At 43.2% G+C, this 16,107-nt stretch overlaps 1 protein-coding gene across 2 annotated transcripts in view; it reads left to right on the top strand.

The window, feature by feature from the left end:
* Positions 1 to 16,107, top strand: part of DOCK11 (dedicator of cytokinesis 11) — a 266,917-nt gene that overhangs the window by 13,032 nt on the left and 237,778 nt on the right. For both annotated transcript variants that reach the window (XM_044269084.1, XM_044269085.1), the window contains exons 2-3: positions 15,540 to 15,656; positions 15,740 to 15,829. In XM_044269084.1, the coding sequence (XP_044125019.1) occupies positions 15,540 to 15,656; positions 15,740 to 15,829 (207 nt within the window). The remainder of the gene's footprint in view (positions 1 to 15,539; positions 15,657 to 15,739; positions 15,830 to 16,107) is intronic.

Consider the following 16,107-nt stretch of genomic DNA (forward strand, 5'->3'; position numbering starts at 1 on the left):
GCAATGCGATTTAAAGCGTTTTGCGCGTGCCTGAAAAAAAAATGAATTTATACAAACAACATCTCTTAGCAACCATCCGTGAAAAACGCATCGCATCTGCACTTGCTTGCGGGACCTTAGGCTTCTTTGCATTTTTGCCTGATCCGGCAGGGATCAGCAAAAACGCTTCCGTTTCTGATAATATGAACAGATCCAGTTGTATTATCTTTAAAATAGTAAGGACGGATCCGGCATGAACACCATTGAAAGTCAATCAACGGATCCGTTTTATATTGTGTCCGAGAAAACGCATCCGTCCCTATTGACTTGCATTGCGGGTCATGCCGGATCCATTTAGCTCCGCATCCCATGACAGAAAGAAAACCACAGCTTGCTGTGGTTTGCTCTCCGGTATGGGAACGCAATCAAGCGGAACAGAATGCATTTTGGAGCACTCCGTTCAGATCTGTTTTATCCCCATTGGCAATGAGAAAACGGAAGCATTTTTTTCCGGTATTGAGACCCTCTGCCGGATCTCAATACCTGAAAATGTAAACGCGCAAGTGTGAAAGTGTTTTTTCAGACTTTTTTTTAATAGAGAAGTCTATGGGAAAATGCCTGGAAAAATGCAACATCAAGAGCATGTTGCAATTTGAAAACACATCAGGGGACGAAAAAACCTCCAGCAAGCTGTCTAAGGCCTCTTTCAGACGGGCGAGATTTCTCTGCGGGTGCGATGCATGAGGTGAACGCATTGCACCCGCACTGAATCCGGACCCATTAATTTCTATGGGGCTGTGCAGATGAGCGGTGATTTTCACGCATCACTTGTGCGTTGCGCGAAAATCACTGCAAGCTCTATATTGTGCGTTTTCCACGCAACGCAGGCCCCATAAAAGTGATCCGCAAGCAAGCATCCGCAAGCAAGTGCGGATGCGGTCCGATTTTCACGCACCCAATCATTATTATTTTCCCTTATAACATGGTTATAAGGGAAAATAATAGCATTCTTAAAACAGAATGCATAGTACAATAGGGCGGGAGGGGTTAAAAATAAAATAAAAAATAATTGAACTCACCTTAATCCACTTGGTCGCGCAGCCGGCATCTCTTCTGCCTTCATCTTTGCTGTGAAGAAGTTCGGGTCTGGCTACCAAACATGCCAATTTCTCTCACGCGCGTGCAGAACGCATTGCAATGTTTTGCACTCGCTCTGAAAAGTTGCGGATTTTCCCGCGACGCACCCACATCTTATCCGGGCCAAAAACATGACGCCCGTGTGAAAGAGGCCTAAGCGTACTTTTACACTAGTGTTTTTCTTTTCCGGCATAGAGATCCGTCACAGGGGCTCTATACCGGAAAAGAACTGATCAGGTATATCCCCATGCATTCTGAATGGAGAGTTAGGCTACTTTCACACTTGCGGCAGAGAGATCCGGCAAGCAGTTCCGTCGCCGGAACTGCCTGCCGGATCAGGCAAAATGTATGCCAACTGATGGCATTAGTAAGGCTACTTTCACACTTGCGGCAGTGTGATCCGGCGGGCAGTTCCGTCGTCGGAACTGGCCGCCGGATCCGCCGATCTGCCGCTGACTGAAAGCATTTGTGAGACGGATCCGGATGCGGATCCGTCTCACAAATGCATTGCAAGGACGGAACCGTCTCTCCGCTTGTCATGCGGACCGACGGATCCGTCTTGTACATTTTTTCACATTTTTACCGATCTGCGCATGGATGTTTGCATCAAGATGTCTTCAGTTCAGTCGTTTTGACTGATCAGGCAAAAGATAAAACCGTAGCATGCTACGGTTTTATCTCCAGTGAAAAAAAACTGAAGACTTGCCTGAATAGGCATGTCTGAAGACATGCCCATTTTTTCCCATAGGAATGTATTAGTGCATATTAGTACATTCAAAATACCGGAATGCCGGATCCAGCCTGCGCATGCGCAGACCGGTAAAAATGTGAAAAAAATACAAAACGGATCCGTCTTTCCGCATGACAAGTGGAAAGACGGATCCGTTCTTGCAATGCATTTGTGAGACGGATCCGCATGCTTTCAGTCACATCCAGATCGGCAGATCTGGCGGGCAGTTCTGACGACGGAACTGCCCGCTGGATCACACTGCCGCAAGTGTGAAAATAGCCTTAAAATGCCACTATACACATTGCAGTGTTTTTAGGGCATTTTTGACTTCATGGTCAGCATGTAACCTTTGGCCATGAACTTTTTGGCAAAAGAAAAACAACAACAAAAAAGTGGCATTTAAAAAAAAAAAAAGTTACCGGCATATGAAATAATCCTAATATAGCACATGTCTCAACGTTGTCTCCACGTGTATATTCCATATGGAGGAGAGCAAGGTCTCTAACATCCATCAGCTCCGTGATGTCATCCAGTGACAACCTGTGAAGCTCTAGTGAAGTCCATGCACAAAAGTCCTCACTTTTGTTACCAGCGGTTTAGGCATTAATGGCTGTGTGTTGAGTTATTTTGAGGGCACACCAAATGTACAGTACACTGTTATACAAGCTGTACACGGACTACTTTACATTGTATCAACGTGTCAGATCTTCAGTGTTGTCCCAGGAAAAGATAGAATCAAATATTTACAAACATGTGAGGGGTGTAGTCACTTTTGTGAGATACTGTATCAAGACTGGCGTTACATACAGGATTAGTATACAATCCAATGGCAAAAATGCACCAAACTCATTATGTGTCACAGGCCTCTCAATAAATTTGGCACATCTTTCGGCAGTTTTTGCACCAGAAATTCAATTCTACGCCAGCTGAGAAACTGTGACGATTAGAACTGTGATTTATGCCATTTTCTTCCATTAATTATGGTATATGTTCCTGGCCATGGGAAGCTACGCCCCTACGCAATTTTGTGGAATGAGTGCGGAGACATTCATTTCATTGGGGCCGCAAAAGATGCGGACACCGGCCCCTGTGCTGTCCGCATCCGTAGTTCCGTTCCGCGGCTCCGTAAAAATTTGCCGACAAGAATGGACATTTTCTATGATAGTGCCACAAAACACTACGGTCATCTGAATGAGCCCTAACTCTGGCAAGAACAGTGGAAAGTCGCAAATTTTGCACCAAAATTTGTGACTTTTTAATGCCACAAAAGTAGTTTAAAACACTTCACTCTTAGGCCTCATGCACACGATAGTTGTTTTTTGTGTCCGCAAATTGTGCGCGGAACACAAACGGATGAACTATCAGAGGCCGAGAAAAACAACTGTCGTGAGCATGAGGCCTTACATGCACTACGATGAAACTGTACATTGTTGGTGTGCACCTAATGTATGAAGTGGGGTCACATTTGAAAATATAAAATGTTGAGCTATTAAAATATAAACACATGTATCATGCACAGTGAATGACGTAACAGAAAAAAAAATAGTAAAAATTGCCAATTTGATGTTTTTAACCACCTCGTCCCCCCAAAAATAGAATAGAAGATGACCCAAAAGTTGTATATATATTGTATTCTAAAATGGTACCAATTAAAAACTAAAGCTCAACCCACAAAAAACAAGCCCTCAACCAGATCTGCAGGTGGAAAAATAAAATAGTTTGGATAAAATTATAGCGATGCATGTTTTTATAAAGGGCATCTGTCAGCAGATTTCTACCTATGATTCTGGCTGACCTGTTACATGTGCGCTTGGCAGCTGAAGACATCTGTGTTGGTCCCATGTTAATATCTGCCCGCATTGCCGAGAAAAATTATGTTTTAGTATATGCAAATGAGCCTCTAGGAGCAACGGGGGCGTTGCCATTACACCTAGAGGTTGACATGGTCAGACAGTGAAAACATCATGACGCCTGGCCCTGTCATTCAATGTACGAGGGGTGCGGCAGTTGCAGAGAAAGTGGAGCCTACAGTGCCTTGCAAAAGTATTCACCCCCATTGACTTTTTTCGTATTTTGGTGCCTCACAACCTGGAATTAATATGGATTGTTTAAGACCCCTTTCACACAAGCGTGATGGATTAGGTCCGGATGCTTTCAGGGTGCGTTCAGTGAAACTCGCACTATTTGGCCCCTTTCACACGGGCGAGTTTTCCGTGCGGGTGCGATGCGTGCGGTGAACGCATTGCACCCGCACTGAATCCTGACCCATTCATTTCTATGGGGCTGTGCACACGAGCGGTGATTTTCACGCATCACTTATGCGTTGCGTGAAAATCGCAGCATGCTCCTCTTTGTGCGTTTTTCACGTAATGCAGGCCCTATAGAAATGAATGGGGTTGTGTGAAAATCGCATGCATCCGCAAGCAAGTGCGGATGCGGTGCGATTTTCACGCATGGGTTCTAGGTGACAGTCTATTCAATGTATTATTTTCCCTTATAACATGGTTATAAGGGAAAATAATAGCATTCTGAATACAGAATGCTTAGTATAATAGTGCTGGAAGGGTTAAAAATAATAAAAAAGTTAACTCACCTTCTCCTCTTGTTCGCGTAGAGGCCGGTCTGTTCTTTAGCTGTGGCTGAAGGACCTTTGATGACGTCAGATCACATGCTCCATCACCATGGTGATGGACCATGTGATTGGAGCATGTGATCTGACATCACCTCAGGTCATTCAGCCCACAGCTAAAGAACAGACCGGGATATACGCGAACAAGAGGAGAAGGTGAGTTAACTTTTTTTATTATTTTTAACCCTTCCAGCACTATTATACTAAGCATTCTGTATTCAGAATGCTATTATTTTCCCTTATAACCATGTTATAAGGGAAAATAATACAATCTTCAGAACATCAATCCCAAGCCCGAACTTCTGTGAAGAAGTTCGGGTCTGGGTACCAAACATGCGTGATTTTTCTCACGCGAGTGCAAAACGCATGACAATGTTTTGCACTCGCGCGGAAAAATCGTGCATTTTCCCGCAACGCACCCGCCTCTTATCCGGGCAAAAAACATGACGTCCGTGTGAAAGAGGCCTTTTGCAAGCAAGTTCAGTCAGTTTTGTCTGCGATTGCGTTTAGTTGTTCAGTTTTTTCCGCGCTGGTGCAATGCGTTTTGATGCGTTTTTCACGCGCGTGATAAAAAACTGGAGGTTTACAAACAACATCTCTTAGCAACCATCAGTGAAAAACGCATCGCACCCGCACATGCTTGCGGATACAATGCGTTTTTCACGCAGCCCCATTCACTTCTATTGGGCCAGGGCTGCGTGAAGATAGAACATGCTGCGATTTTCACGCAACGCAAAACTGATGCGTGAAAAACAATGCTCATGTACACAGACCCATTGAAATGAATGGGTCAGGATTCAGTGCGGGTGCTATGCGTTTACGTCACGCATTGCACCCGCGCGGAAAACTCGCTTGTGTCAAAGGGGCCTAAGGATTTGCATCATTTAATTTACCGAACATGCCGACAACTTTGAAGATTTGTATTTATTTTTTATTGTGAAGCAAACAACAAATAGGACAAAATAACAGAAAAAGTCAATGTGCATAACTATTCACCCCCTCAAGTCAATACTTTGTACAGCCATCTTTTGCGACAATCTTCAGCTCCAAATCATTTAGATAAGTCTCTATGAGCTTGCCACATCTTACCACTGGGATTTTTGCCCATTCCTCCTTGCAAAACTGCTCCAGCAAATTCCAGTTGGATGGTTTGCACTCGTGAACAGCAATCTTTAAGTCTGACCACAGATTTTCTATTGGATTAAGATCTCGGCTTTGACTCGGCCATTCCAACACATTTGCATGTTTCCACTTAAACCAGTCAAGTGTTGTTTTAGCAGAGTGTTTGGGGTCATTGTCCTGCTGGAAGGTGAACCTCCGTCCTAGCCTCAAATCACACACACAGTGGTGCAGGTTTTGCTCAGAAATATCCCTGTATTTAGCACCTTCCATCTTTGCCTCAACTCTGACCAGTTTCCCAGTCCTGGCTGCTGAAAAACATCCCCACAGCATGATGCTGCCACCGCCATGTCTCACTGTGGGGATGGTGTTCTTTGGGTGATGTGATGTGTTGGGTTTGCACCAGACATAGCGTTTTCTTTGATGGCCAAAAAGTCAAATTTTAGTCTCATCAGACCAGAGCACTTTCCTCCATACATTTTGGGAGTCTCCCACATGCCTTTTGGCAAACTCACAACGTGCCTTTTTGTTTTTAGCTGAAAGTAATGGCTTTCTTCTGGCCACGATGCCATAAAGCCCAACTCTATAGAGCATACGGCTTATTGTTGGCCTATGTACAGATACTCCAGTCTCTGCTCTGGAACTCTGCAGCTCCTCCAGGGTTACCTTAGGTCTCTGTGCTGCCTCTCGGATTAATGCCCTCCTTGCCCGGTCTGTGAGATTTGGTGGGCGGCCGTCTCTTGGCAGGTTTGCTGTTATGCCATGTTCTTTCAATTTGGTTATGATAGATTTGATGGTGCTCCTGGGATTATCAAAGATTTGGATATTTTTGTATACCCTAACCCTGACTTGTACTGACTTGTACTCAACAACATTGTCCCTTGCTTGTTTGGAGAGTTCCTTGGTCTTCATGGCAGTGTTTGGTTAGTGATGCCTTATGCTTAGGTGTTGCAGCCTCTGGGGCCTTTCAACAAAGGTGTGTATATGTAATGACAGATCATGTGGCACTTAGATTGCACACAGGTAGATATAATTTCGCTAATTATATGACTTCTGAAGGTAATTGGTTGCACCAGAGCTTTTTATGGGCTTCCGAACAAAAGGGGTGAATACATACGCACATGATCATTTTCTGTTTTCTATTTCTAAACAATTGTTTTATTTATATATTTTTCTAATTTCACTTCACCAACTTAGACTATTGTGTTCTGATCCATCACATATAATCTCCTCTGCTTGGACCTACCAACACATGTGTTTGGTATAGGAATTTTGCTTATATCCCCTTTATCATATTATGAATCTATATGTGTATGTAATTTTTTGTGTACATCCTTGACCTGTTTAGTGACTTTCCGTAGCGCTTGTCTGGACTTCTGTTTCATATTTTCGACATGGATTGATTGCATCAGGGTGTTTGGTCTCATTTTGTCCCACACAGGGTCATTTGAACAGTTGGATACGTGACTTTTTATTTGTATAGTCTAGTTTTGCCTTTTTTTGTTTATCATAAGAGATGCAATCACAATGCCAATTATTGTTTCCGTTCAATCTCAGGGCGTTTACACAGGGCAGTAATTGTAAACAATCTTCAGGCGATTCTGCCCTTAATTAACACTGCTCTCCATTTATTTTACTAATAGCAGTTTTAGGTAGAACTTGTCTCATGTGACCTCTTTCCCAGGACATTCCTTCTTTTTTCATACTAGAAATATCTCCAACTGAAGCGTTCACACAGTCTATAGATACGTTCCATCCTTACGTTTTGCAATATTTATAGTCACATATTATGTAAGTCTCACTGGGCCCAGTGTCTGATGTGCATTACAAAATACCATCTTGTCCTCTGGGGAAGCATTACATTTGGTCAATAGGATTGCAAAAAATGGAAAGTAAGTCTGTACAGGTTCTTTAAAATGCACTTTGTAGTATCATATTTTGCAGCATTGCCTACCATTACATAGTAAAAACGTCTCACTAGAATATATATATACAATGCAGTTGGAAAGTCTTCAGACCCTTTCACTTTTTCACTCTTTGTTATCTTGCGGTCTTGTGCTTGAATAAAAAAGATATATTTGTCCCCATTATTCTACACCCAGTACCTCATAATGAGAAATTAAAAACAGAAAGTTCAAAAACTTTTCCAATTTATTGGCTATGTGCTTAGGTTCATTGTTGTGTTGGAAGGTCAACCTTTGGCCCAGTCTGAGGTAGAGTTGTTGCGATACCAACTTTTTGATTTGGTTTCGATACCATAAAAAAGTATTGTGATACTCGATACCGTGTGAAAAAATAAACCAAAAAAGCCACGTGCATTAAAAAAAATGGCGAATCGTGCAGTTTTTATTTATTTTTTCGTTCCGGCGTTCACCGCATAGATTTTTTAAAATATTTTAATAGTTTGGACTTTTAACAAATAATACAAATCAGCGGCTCACCCTATGTACTGAATGGAAAGGGTGCTCACCTCTCGGTCCACCCAGACCGCACGGAGGGTTAAAGTATGAATGTCATTATATCGGAAGAGCAACTCTGTTCAGGACTTGACAGAAGTATTGCTTGATCCTGGAGGTTTAAAACTGGACAGTGCTGATATCTTGTACCCCCTTTTGATACACATCTTGGGAACAGCATTTAGGCCATTCTTACCTGTTGAGACTGATTATAGGTTGGATAGTGTCTCATGGACCCTTGAAATATCATCAGTTTTTCAGGACCCTGCCTTCGTTGTTATATTATATTTTATTGTATTGATGATATGTTTTTATGTATGATGATCTGATGCGATATTAAATTTGTACCGCTAACTACCGTTTCCTGTTCCCTTATACGGAGTGCCCCTCATTTTCTTACATTAATAGTTTGGACTTTTCTGACGTGGCGATATGTGATATGTTTATACATTTTATATGTGAAATTGGGAAAGGGGGTGATTCATACTTAATATTTTGGAGTTTTTTTTTAAAACTTTTTTTTGCACTTTTTATTTAATAACTATTTCCCCCTATTTTTCATCCCTTGTTCTTTTCACCCTGATAGACCAGAAATAATGGTGAGTGCGCTCTCATGTTCAGAGATACTAGACTGCGCAGCAGCGCAGCCCAGTATCGAAAAAATTGAAATCCCGGTATCGTATCGATACCGGGCCAAAAGTATCGATTGGGTATCGAAATTTCAATACCCGCAACAACCCTAGTCTGAGGTCCAGAGCACACTGGATCAGGTTTTCATTAAGTACATCTCAGTACTTTACTCCATTAAGCTTTCCCTTAACGATGACCAGTCTTTCTGTCCCAGCCACTGAAAAACACCCCCACTGCATGATACTGCTACTACCATGCTTCACTGTAGGGATGGTATTAGGGAGATGATGAGCAGTGCTTGGTTTCCTCCAAACACGAGGCTTATAATTAAGGCCAAAGGTTATGTCCATACAAAATTTTCCTTTTTAATAAATTAGCAAAAATTTCTGAAAAATTCTGTTTTCACTTTCTCACTATGGGGTATTGAGTGCAGATTGATGGTAATTTTTTTATTTTCTTTTAATTTTGGCAGAAGGCTGCAACATAACAAAATGTGAAAAAAGCAAAAGGGTCTGAAGAATTTCTGAATGCATTGTAACTTGCTCCCTGTACTTGCTACACTTAGTTTTTGCTATTAACCCATTAGTGTTGTATTAACACCACCCAGTAAAACGTTATGTGCAATATGGAAGCACAAATTCCAATCATACAGAGGAAGGCAGCAAGTAACAATTGCATTATCTATTTTAATGGCCCCAACCCAGTGCCAGTCACAGATCAGCCATACATATGAGCCACAATACTCCCCAGAAGTATCAACCACAATGTGACCATAATAATTAACTACAGTGCAGCCACATGCATCAGCCACGGTGCTCCCAGTGATGTAAGGCCACATAGTTGCCATAAATGCTAGCCTTAGAGCCCCCACAATTACAAGTGATCACAGTGATAATTTCCAATCTCTTCTACACTTGCTTATTAGTCTGTCCTGATGCTTTATGCTCAGAAGGCTTTGTTTGGTGTGAGCAAGTCCAATGCACTTTTAAAAAACTTTGTACAAATCAATAGTACAAGTGATATAAGAAACTTTATAATATATCTTATCAGAGTAAAATGTCTGTTTCTCCCCCTCCTAAACTAACATTCTCTCCTGAATTCATCTTGAAAGACAAGATGGATTGGCAGCTCACAAAAGCATTAGATTACATGTTCCCCAAAAAAGTTATGGAGGAGTGAGGATGATTGATCTGCAGTGCGAAAGACAGACACGTGCTGCCCGTAGATGCCTATGAAGAGGGGAGGAGGAGTGAGCTTCAGTGAGAGATAAAGACGCATGCTGTCTAGGGATGAGCGAATCGACTTTGGACAAAACATCCAAAGTCAATTCGCATAAAACTTAGTTTCAAGACTGCACGGAGCAGGAGCTCTGTACAGTATTAGAATGTATTGGCTCCGATAAGCTGAAGTTATCGCTTCGCGAAGTCATGCAAGACTTTGGGTAATAACTTCATAAATTAATTTGTACTGTAAAAAAACATTTCCTGAACTTGTGTTAATTTCAAAGGAAGTTCTATGCGAATCGACATCGGATGTTTCATCCGAAGTCGATTCGCTCATCCCTAATGCTGTCCATAGAAGTCTATGGAGAGTGGGAGCAGGATTGAGCTGCTAGAGGGAGAAAAATGCATTTTTCTCTTAAGATTTATTACAAAGTTTCTTATAATAACCTATACTCAGTGGCGTTTCTAGAGAAGTAAGGGCCCCATAGCAAGGATCAAACCAGGCCCCCCACACAGGACAAAAGAGTTTGTATGCCTGAACCCCTTTCCAATGACCCTTGGGCCATTTTTCCACTGCCTTGTTAGCTAAAAGTTTTTTCTTTAGAGGGAAGAGTCCTGACCAAGTCACATCCATTAGAAGAGGAGATAATCTCAAATAAGACTGGGCCCCCTCTTGCCCTGGGCCCCATAGCAGTCGCATGGTCTGCCTATACTATTGCTCTATTCAAAGTTTGCTGAGAGTACACTGTCCACTTAAGGAATTCATCTGAAACATGTCTCTATAAGATGCATTATGTATCTTTTCTTTTTGCTCCTTAAATTAAAAATTCATGTTTTTTGGTCTGAACCACCTTGTAGATCCATCTTTAAGTAGAAGGACACTTTCACATACTTCTGCTTTTATCAGGAAATGTACTTCAGCCCTGCTTGTTCAGGGTCACATTAGTCACTAAGGAAGTTCAGTCATACTGTAACTACTACATACTGTTTTGTTTGGCAATACTTTTTCTTGCTGTACCCATAACGCATACTATATGTTTTTTGCATGATGTCTCTGAATGGAATAGCATAGTCTTCTGCGCTATTCCATGTATCAGAGAAAAAGTAGACGTGTACCGGCCTGATGGAAACCAAAAGGATACTGTCACGATCAGTGTGGGGGAAAAACTCCACACTGAACACAGGAGGGAAGGGGAACAGTAACTGGGCCTGGAAACTAAGGAAGGAACAGGTCACCTCCTAAACAACCCTTATCCGGGCCCTAACTACCTATCAATATGAATAGACCTTGAAGATAGGAATATTCATTAGCTGGATACCTAGGCCCTTATATTCCTATAAGACCCTGGAATGAGGTTAGGACCAGAGACAACCCATTTCTCCCCAGATGGACGAATGGAAGTATCTGTCTCAGGCCCAGATACAAACAGGGAATATAACAAACACAATACAATAAGAAAAGACAAGACTTAGCTGAAAGTAGAAAACTGGCAACTCCAGAAGCATCACAGAGTACAACCGACCAGCTAGTTAGAAGGCAGGAAGAAAATCTATAAACCGCACCTCCAAGAGTGAGAAGCGGCTACTTATGGGAAAGGTAAATTACCAACAAGTAACACCTGAAGCAAGGGGTGTGGCATTCACCAAAACACAGGCACAATAAGATCCACAGGGAACTTGTCAATTGAACCCACGAGTGGCCAGTCTCTCCGATCTCCTGGTACCTGCCACGGGAACATCTGTGACAGATACTCTGTGGATACATACGTTTGTGGTGAATGCCATCTTTACGTAGCCGTACACTTTTGTTCCAGTAAGTTATCCTATGGTCCCATATTTTGGTAACCTAATCACATTACTAAGACATTTAATATCCTCTAGTTTGAGATATGATTGCTTGATGTTACAGGCTCAAAGCCTAATGAGAAATTCAAATGATAACATCTCCTGTTCATATCAAGTGCAGTGATGGAAGCCTTTCAAATCCCTAAATATCTTGATGTATGTAACAGTGGCTGCTGTGCGCTGCTGTTCCCCTGCTTACCACCGTGGTCCCAGGTGATCTGTGGCCTGAGCTTCCCATTCACCGCTGCAGTTCTGGGCTCTGTTTGTGTAGGTGCTGTGGTTCTGAGGATCCGCTCCACAGTTTCCTCTCAGCCCTGGCCGCAGCATGCTTGCTGCTGTTTTTTTGCAGCACTTCCTTAAGGACCGGTGCGCTTTCTGTGTTTTTTGGGTTAGGTCATGTGACCTCGCTGACCAATCCTAGCCCTAATACGCATATATACGTGGCTCAGACCCCTTCCCAGATGCCTCAGGTGTCAAGGTCCTCGTATTTTTGCTAAAGATCCTGATACTCACTTGTGTTCCTGACTTGTACTTCAATCCTGGATTCTGCTAACCATCTGATCCCTGCCTGCTTGCCTTGACTCTCCTGTTGCCGATCCGGATTGCCTGACCTGTACCCCTGCCGCCTGCCCTGACCTTTTGCCTTTCTGACTACGCCTCTGCCTCATCCTTCGGTCCTGCACTGTTGCTCCTGGTAACGACTCCGCCTGGACCAACTGCCTCATGTGCCTACCCTCCTCAAGAGGTAGTGACCTGGTGTTCCCCTCGGGAAAGTCTATCCCCACCATCAGGGGTACTGTGAAGAATCGAGGGGTTCACTTAGACAACGCCCTTAGGGGAGGTAGGACACATGGCACAGTGGGTTCACACCTACCGGTTCATGACAATGTATCTGCACGTACAGACAAAACTACCACTATACAAGCCAGGTAGAATGCAATTGCCAACAGGACAGCAAATGTTGTTATCAGTACTCAGCCATAGTCCGTACCCATAATTTTCAACAGATTATACATATCTCAGCATAGAAGGAACCAAGTGTCATTTAGGTCTGAAAGCCTTATGCAGAAAATGCCTGATTTACTGGTCTGGTAGCAATGTTACTAGGATATCTCAAAAACAAAAAGTCATCTGGGGTCTCACCTCTAAAACCTTGCTGATTTTAAGAATAAAGGGGCCGCAGCGTGTGGAAGAGAGCACTGCTCTACAGGGAATTGTGTCGGTGGGGCATATAAATGAATAGGGCTGAGCGTGTTACCAAGCACAGCCTCTATACTAAGTATGGTGCCTTCTCCAACAGCTAATCGGCGAGTGTCCTGGGTGTCAGACTCCCACTGATCAGATACTCTCCTGAGGATAGTTCATGAGTATCAAAATCCCAGAAAACCCTTTTAAGCCCAGTGGCGTGCTTTACCACCATGCTAATCAAACAACTGCTTGGGGCCCCAGAGATCAGGGATCAGGGGTGGCCACAAATCAGGGATCCCACTGCTGGCCACAGCCAGTTGGCTGAAAGAAAATCAAGGGGAGTGGGACCCTTCCCAGTTGTAGAGAAGTAGCGAAGTGCCCAGGATGCACTGCTAAGCTGAGACTGGGGCTTAGCGGGCCGACGGAGCTGGAGCTTAAAGGGCAGATGGGGACAGAGCCTGGTGCTGTGAAGGGGCAGAGATTACATGTGTGATGTGGCAGAACTGGGGCACCAGAAGTAACTTTGCTTGGGGCCCAAGAACTGCCAAATCCACCACTGAATAAACCTTGTGTTGGATGTTAATAAATGAGTGGTGCAGTGATGGCGAACCTATGGCACAGGTGCCAGAGGCAGCACTCAGAGCCCTCTCTGTGGGCACCTGCACCCTGGAAAAAGTCTATGATGTACCAATATGCCCTAGACTTTTCCTGCCTATCATCAGCACAGGGCGCACTATGAACGGCACAGGCAGTGCATTGAATGCAGGCAGGCTATTATAGCTAAATGATAAAGTACATAGAAGATATACCATATTGGTATTCAGGTAAAATTTCCGTGTTGGCACTTTGCGATAAATATGTATGTGGGTTTTTGGTTACAGTTTGGGCACTCTGTCTGTATGTGTATGAGCACTCAGAATCATCTGCCAAGTCCCGCTATTAGAGCTGCCTCATAGTCACAGAGATCGTACAAAGTTGAAAGGAAATCTGGAGAAAGGCCATGGTAGAATAAGAACTTTGGCTAGAAAAGAAAAAGCATAAGTTTCTGAAATTCTTCATGATTTATTGGGCAACAGTTGTGAATGCTTCATATAACCCCGTACGCATCAAAGGGACAAACTGCCTTCTGCTTTTTTTTTTTTTATACCACTGATGGAAGCCGCAAACACATTCCCAAGAGCAGCCAGTCTGTGGTTAGGTTTGAGATCACTCTTTGCAAGGTGGTTGGGTTCCTTCTACCTTTGAAAAGTCTGTCCAGATAGTAACGAGGGACCCATATTCTTCTCATCTAGTCCTCCACCGATATCAATTGGCACTGATGATAAAAATAAATGTCCATCACTAACCTGACATTTTTGCTTCCTTTTGAAAACAATGGGATTTATATATAAATCAGTTTCCGTTCAAAGTTTTGTAGCAAAAGTCAGAGGTAAGGCTGTGTTCACATCTCCGGTGAAAGTTTTCAGCAGGCTGTTCTGGCAGAGAACAACCTGTCAGCGTTCACTGGATCCGGCGTTGCTGGATTCAACAGATCACCGCCGGATCACTAATAGGACCTGGTGGTGATCCAGCTGCTTTCCGGCCGGACAGATACATCTGCATGCAGCGATTTTTGTCCTTTTATGCAGTGTTTATAATAACACTGTAGCCATTTTTCATTCTGGCAATTCCATCAACTGAATTCCCTAGTAGAGGACCCAACAGGTATAATGCTTCTTTATCCTTCTTTTGTTTTGGAATATAAGGGACCTTTTACACGGGCCAATAGAGGGGCGATCATTGGCAATGAGGAACATTCATTCCCAATCATTGCTTACTTGATGATCGCTGCTGTATGGAGATGAATGATTGTTACTGTGGTCATTTGTTCACATGCAGTTCCCATGTTTGTCGGCAGCACAACACTGTTAACACAGGGGGATGTGATGCTGAGAAATTATTTTTTTTGTGCCGCATAAATGATCAGATCACCCAACAAATGAGTGTTTACTTGTTTATTGGGTAATTGGCGGCACATTTATTAGGGACAATCATACGAACATTCATTTACAATAATTGGCCTTATCCTCGGCCTGTGTATAAGGGCTCATGAAAAAGACCGTATTTTTTGTCTGCATCCGATTCACATTTTTTGCGGGTCAAATGTGGACCCATTCACTTCAGTGGGGCAGCAGAAGTTGCAGACAGCACACCATATGCCCCGCAAAAAAATAGAACAAGTTATTCTTGCCCGTTTTACAGACAAGAATAGGACAGTTCTACAGAGGGCAGGATGTCCCGTTCCTCAAAATGCAGAACACACGCATCCGGTATTCGTGTTTTGCGGATCTGCAATTTGCGCACTGCAAAAACGGCTACGGCCATGTGCATGAGCCGTGAAACTTGTTGCTGGATTCCCGATTGCAGGGAGTCCTAGCAGTCTCACACCTTTTGATCAGCTTAACAAAAGCCTAGTCCACCTACCGCAGTAGAAAATGGTGCCCTTTAATTTGCCCCCAGCCTGTGTTACTTTGAGTTTCCGAGTGTGTGTAATGTGATGTCTTGGCAAATTTACAGCAACAGAACAGAATGCATCTTACACTATGTCTTTTTTTGTCTTACAGGAGAAGGCAAGAGTGGTGGAACCCTTAGACTATGAGACCGTTATTTCTCAAAGAAAAGCTCAGATCTTCAGTGATCCACATCGAGATATGCTGATGTTCCCCATGGAGGATGTTTTTGTGCGTGTCCTCTATTTGCACTTGTTTTTCTCTTTAATATATAGATAAGCACATACTTACTTGTGGAATTTTTCTTTTGCAAGATTTCAATGGTGGATCGTCAGCACAGAACCATCCAATCTACAGTTCCTGAAGATGCTGAAGAGAAAGCCAAGAGTTTGTTTGTAAAGGAGGTACGTAACTCCTATTTTAAAGAGGAACTCCCATCTGGACATTCATGGCACATCGATAGGATATGCCATAAATGACTGATAGGGGCCCCACTGTTATTTCAACAATGGGGCTGTGCCGTGAATGGAGAGCAAGCGATGCACTCGCAGCCCCCCTCACTGCTATGGGACTTTCAAAAATATTTTCAGAAGTCCCATAGCAGTGAATGGAGAGGACATGGTGAATGTGTGGCTTGCTGTCCATTCATGGCAGGACTCCAATCCTAAAATAGGAGCAGGTT

The sequence above is a fragment of the Bufo gargarizans genome, chromosome 9 (genome assembly GCF_014858855.1).
Source record: "Bufo gargarizans isolate SCDJY-AF-19 chromosome 9, ASM1485885v1, whole genome shotgun sequence".
Taxonomy (NCBI): Eukaryota; Metazoa; Chordata; class Amphibia; order Anura; family Bufonidae; genus Bufo; species Bufo gargarizans.